Below are 6,381 nucleotides of genomic sequence, written 5' to 3' on the forward strand. Positions count from 1 at the left end.
CTTGCGTTTATTTAAAAACTGAAATAAATGTTGGTGGTGATTTTACGTTATCAGAGGGCTTAAGCTATCATCACACAATATTTGACTATTTGAATCTTAATGACAGTTTTATAAAGAGATTAGACTTGAAGATTCATAGCAACGTAGAAACAAGTAAATGCAACAGTAATAATAATGATTTAATGGTTCAACTCCAGTAATGATATACATCTACACGACAAAATTAATCATGATAATAATGATTTAATGGTTCAGCTCCAGTAATGATATACATCTACACGACAAAATTAATCATGATAATAATGATTTAATGGTTCAGCTCCAGTAATGATATACATCTACACAACAAAATTAATCGCACAGGAAATGAAAACCATTAAAATAAAAATGGTCAAAAGATATAATGGCGCTTAACAAACTTTTACAAAGTAAGAGTGGGTATAATGAAGATATCCCTTTCCTAACTGGAATTGCTGGAATTTTAGGATCTGAGAATCAAATCTGTGATTAATCGAAGTCAACGTTAGAGAAGATTCTGTCTGGTTCCTCATTTCATAAGATTTGATTTTATTCACAAAACTTCGGGCTGTTAATTTTAACAGTCGTGAAAAACCACGTCACAGGTAGCTCCTCGTGATCCTTCCATAACCGCATCTTTGTCCATTTCTGTTAATACATAGATCCTGTAAGGTACATTATATCTTGTGTGAGAACCTTTTGTTAACCTTAGACTGGTCGATGGGGTCCACATGGTCCCCAAGGCATTTAAACACACTCTTAAATAGCTTATATTTATCTTTCTGTTTGTAACTTCACATCATTATATAAATAACACGAGTGTAAACTTTTACTTGTTCTGTATTTACACTTTCAAGAGAACGAATTATTTCCCTGTCAACACAAACGGTGTATTTATTGAAATCACACCTTTTCTCAATAGACTGGTGTAAGTTTGTTAGATGTATTTATGCACCAAATAAACAGGGTTCATAGCTCTGTTGGTTACAGGTACACTAGCAGCATACGAATCACAACAACGTCCATCAATATTAATAATAAAAGTAATATAACATTAAATAATTACGCATTAAATAATACATGTTTAATATTATATTACAAGTGTTGTTTAATATATCCATCAATATTTCAATTAATTCTACTTATTATCTTTCGGGTTCCCTATGTTTGTTTAACTGAAAACGAGTAATTTCACCGAGTTCTCTTAGGGGGCAATTTTTTATATTGAATATTTTAACATGTAACAACGAAATTAGTAAATATGATGCAATATTTATACTCAATTTGTAGCGAAATGTGTAGAATACTTCTGTAATTTTAAGACTAAATACAGGAGTAAGACAAATTCATCAGTCTAGTCTTTTTTATGTCGAATTAAAATCCTTGGTTTATATATTATTAAAATGTAATCAGTGTAAAACCGTTAACGTTTTCAATACGCTATAATATATATTTTTGTTTTAATACTATTTAATGTTTGTTGTTTTTAATCCACTTTCCTACATTAAAGAATACAATGTATTTTATTTGATTCCAAGATGAAAGTATATACTTACGTTATTTAATTCCAAGATGAAAGTATATACTTACGTTATTTGATTCCAGGATGAAAGTATATACTTACCTTATTTGATTCCAGGATGAAAGTATATACTAACCTTATTTGATTCCAGGATGAAAGTATATACTTACGTTATTTAATTCCAGGATGAAAGTATATACTTACGTTATTTGATTCCAAGATGAAAGTATATACTTACGTTATTTAAATCCAGGATGAAAGTATATACTTACGTTATTTGATTCCAGGATGAAAGTATATACTTACGTTATTTAATTCCAGGATGAAAGTATATACTTACGTTATTTAATTCCAGGATGAAAGTATATACTTACGTTATTTGATTCCAAGATGAAAGTATATACTTACGTTATTTGATTCCAGGATGAAAGTATATACTTACGTTATTTGATTCCAGGATGAAAGTATATACTTACATTATTTGATTCCAGGATGAAAGTATATACTTACGTTATTTGATTCCAGGATGAAAGTATATACTTACGTTATTTAATTCCAGGATGAAAGTATATACTTACATTATTTGATTCCAGGATCAAAGTATATACTTACGTGATTTGATTCCAGGATGAAACTATATACTTACGTTATTTGATTCCAGGATGAAAGTATATACTTACGTTATTTGATTCCAGAATGAAAGTATATACTTACGTTATTTGATTCCAAAATGAAAGTATATACTTACGTTATTTGATTCCAGGATGAAAGTATATACTTACGCAAGAAAGTGAAGGAATGCTCCAGCAAAAGAATTGACTTTCATTACTAATTTGGTTAGTTCACAAAGTGATTGTTGCCGGCACCTAATTCCAAATTCGATTTTTTCTGAGCTCATCAATTGAGATGTATTAGTAACTGCTGACGTAAGAGCCTTTGAGTCCTCTACGAGATTCTTCACAGTAAATTTTTTATAGACCAAATTGTTAAGTTGACGACGGTTCCGTTTATTAAAAAATAGTTTATCGAAAAGTCCTTCTGGTATGATAGATACACTAAATGGTACGTCTATACACAGTATAACATCAATTTGTTGCTCGTCAAAAAATACGTTAGGATGTTTCCCAACGTTCTCGTTAATTCCTAGTGCTGTGAGGATGGAGTTTGGAGTACTGTATCCAAAATCGAATTCGATTGCGAACAGAACTGATTGATCTTGATAAAGAAAAGTCCTTGGAAATCGATGTTTAGCGCTATTTACAAGATCAGTTGTCAAGCATTCAACAAGTATTATCAACAACAGAATGGGTTTCATAATTTCTTTCATTCCAGCATGCACTTCTTTATCGCTTCTCTGTATTGATAAAAAAAATAGTGTTACAAAATCAAAAGGTAAAGTCGTCAGAACACTGATTTTGATCGGAATACACGTGTAATTTAGAAACAGTTTCAAGCCACGTTAAAGAAGCATAGATTTTTGTCCTAGTAAGGACTTGATTATTTAAGAATCTTCGCGCAAAGCAACCCGAATGTTATTGGTGCATATTGCCTGATCGTCACTCTTATAACGCACCCGCAGCCTCATAGTGCTTGTCTCGTCAGAATCATATGTCATGAGTAACACAACGCGAATTCTTGGGGCTTTCATAACACCCGATTCTGTAGGCTCAAGTATATCTGGTATAACTGTTTACTGCTTGACAAAGGAAGGTAATTTGAACACTCGACACGCAATATGCAAATTGTGGGATCGATACCCGTGAATGAAAATGCATTGATCTTTCAATTTTGGGGATATTGTAATATTATTGTCAATCCCAGTATTAGTCGCTATGTAGTAGTCCAAGAGTTGATAGCTGGTAATTGCTTTCACTCTAACTTTTGTCACCTTAAAATAAAGGACAATTGGTGCAGATAGTCCACGAGTAGATTTGCACCAAATCCCACAATAAATAGTTTTAAGTATTTTTGCACTTAGAAATAGTTCTACCCAATGTAAATCTTATGTTAATATACTGAAAGGAAGCTTGATACTTATTATATATTTCGTGAACCTTCCATAATGCTAACAAGCGTTTTCATGCGAAATTGTGTGCCCTAGATTCTAAACGGTAAGTTTAAATACTTTCACGCTAAAATCTGGTTTCGATACCCGCAATAAGCACAAAATAAGCAGCTCAACGCATTTTTGAGTCAAATGGACGTGAATTACGAACCTTCGAATCCACTGACTGGCTGAAGCTTGTCCATCATGTGATTTGATAGTCTATTGTCTTTATTCTAACATATAGGAACTCATGTATTGACACGTATATTTCGGTTAAATCATAGTTATTGTTGTTGTTTTATCCCAAAGGTCGACAATAAACGATCTGCGCTCTGTCCACCGGGGAGTGGAGGATTGAATACCGGATTTTAACACTGTAAGTGCATGAGGTTTCTCCTGTGAGAGGTTGGCTAAAATGAAAAATTAAACTTAGTTTTTAAAAGTTTTAAATGAATTGTCGTGATGTTCTCAAATGTTCTCTAAAATGATGGAATATTATCTAGCATAACAATCAACAATGTACGATGTGTGTGTGTGTGTAATATACTAGTGTTTGCCAACTGAACTTTCGACAGCCTTGCCTTAAAGCTTATAAATCGACATGCAGAGAGACAGTTTAATATTGTTGGTTTGCTACAGTTAGTATACTATAAACCTCAGAAGCTATAACTATGATAAATGCTTATTAATCGAAAAACTACAGCTATTAGCTGTGAAGCGAAACGTTGAGTATCTAAGTAAATAAAAACATTTTGCTGTTATAAGTTCACTTATGTACTGTAATAATAGGACGAAAAATAGCTTATACAACAATATTTCGGTAACAAATTCATTACTGGAATATCACGATATAAACAAGAATTATCTGTTTCATTCTTCTATTGCCTGAGTTGTATTTTTTTAAGTGTAAATTTTATTATTAGGTTTCACGTGACTACCAAAAAGCCTGAACAAGTACAGACAGTCGGTTATTAATAGAATAAACTTTATCTATAAGTTTTAATATTTGTGATGACTACTTACAATGTGAATAGATAAAAAGTAAAAACTCAAGTCTCTGAATAAACAGTCACTATGTTAATTTTTTTCACACATGTTCTTTCTGACAACTCGCCTCACAACTTACCAAAATGTAAGTAATTTTGACAACTTATTAAGATTGTCTGCCTTGGTTTATTCTGCCTCAGGAGATAAGAATGTCCCTTCTCAATGACTAGTCAATCTACTCAACCAGCTAAAACTACCGCATTCCAGTAATAAGTAAGGCCAATGACCCTTGAGATCACATATGGTACATTTATGAAGAATTTAGATACATATTTTTAAAATTAGTATTTTTATCACTTGACAAATTTTCACTCGAATTTCCATCCTTGCGTCCACATGTTTGTGACGTAGTTTTGAGGCGTAATAAAATATTAACACTAAAATAATACGATCCTCATGTTAACAGATCTCGTAAATTATATTGTTATGGGGCGGAAATTAGATTCGGGATAAAGCTAAAATACTGATTATTAACTAATTTATCGACTATTAATCTATACATAAAAACCCATTGAAATCGTAAGATTTTCAGTTAGATTGTATTTTGCTAGTTTAATCTCTTATTACTCTTAAGAAACTAGAAATCTTTACTTCTATAACATAGTTCTATAGCATTTACTTTAAATGCTCATTTTGAGAATATTCCATTAATATAAACCTAACTCTCAGTAATGTAATTACAACATTATTTAGATTACCTCATCACATTAATCGCTAGAAAGATGATGACAAACGGAAAGTTAATGATGAGCTTTCACATTATGTAAGTTTGTCTAGGTCTCGCGTGGCCAGGTGGTTAAGGCGCTCGACTCGTACTCTGAAGGTTGCAGGTTTAAATCCCCGTCACACCAAACATGCTCGCCGTTTCAGCCGTGGGAGCGTTATACTGTGACGGTCAATCCCACTATTTGTTGGTAAAAGAGTAGCCCAAGGGTTGGCGGTGGGTAGTGATGACTACTTACACTGCTAAATTAGGGACGGCTAGCGCAGATAGCCCTCGTGTAGCTTTGTGCAAATTTCAAAAACAAACAAACAAACATACAGAGTTTATCTAAACTGCTCATCTAGTTTGATCGACCCTATCACCAAATACTACTATAAATATTACAAATGTTCTAAAAGTAAAATCACTGATGAATGTCTTACGACTAAGATACGTAAACTTAAATAATATCTTAAGTTATTATACTAGAAGAATAAAATGTTCTATGTTGAGCACCCACGTTACCTGTTCAATTTTATCGTCTCAAGTTATTTTCTGAACTGTATATTGTTTCTTATATTAATGAATTTATTGGTCTTTTGTTTGTTTTTTACCTTTTTTACTACATACAGTTCTTATATTTAAACTTTACAGAAGCGTTGACTGTATTAAAATATCAAGGTAAGGAAGTTTAAGCTGTACTAAATCATATTATGTTTTTTTTATTCAACATTATTATGGGTACAATAATTATTAATATAAAATTATCTAAAAACGGTTCATAGTCCAGTCAGACTTATATGTTGTAGTGACGTCACGATCCTCATCTCATTTGTGTTTATTTGTAAGATTCAGGTTCATGTAAGTGGTTTGGAATAGAGACAAGACAAGATGGTGCATTCTAACCTCTAGATACACATTTCTTATGTTAGTTTATAGCTAATGATTTTCGAAATCGAGTTAATATATGACCCCGATATTAATCTCATATTATGACAGTAAACTTGGTTTTCAAAATTATTGGATCAGAAACAAATACTACTA

The 6,381-nt window shown here is 32.0% G+C and overlaps 1 protein-coding gene across 1 annotated transcript; it reads right to left on the reverse strand.

Annotated features, from left to right (window-relative positions):
- Positions 1 to 285: 285 nt before the first annotated feature.
- On the reverse strand, positions 286 to 2,888 carry LOC143235676 (uncharacterized). Its single transcript, XM_076473898.1, has 2 exons — positions 2,323 to 2,888; positions 286 to 683 (listed from the first exon to the last, which is right to left on the reverse strand). The coding sequence occupies exons 1-2, from the start codon at positions 2,865 to 2,867 to the stop codon at positions 596 to 598; spliced, it is 633 nt and encodes a 210-aa protein (XP_076330013.1). The 5' UTR covers positions 2,868 to 2,888; the 3' UTR covers positions 286 to 595.
- Between the last annotated feature and the right edge of the window lie 3,493 nt (positions 2,889 to 6,381).

Source organism: Tachypleus tridentatus, chromosome 2 (genome assembly GCF_004210375.1).
Source record: "Tachypleus tridentatus isolate NWPU-2018 chromosome 2, ASM421037v1, whole genome shotgun sequence".
NCBI classification, from domain to species: domain Eukaryota; kingdom Metazoa; phylum Arthropoda; class Merostomata; order Xiphosura; family Limulidae; genus Tachypleus; species Tachypleus tridentatus.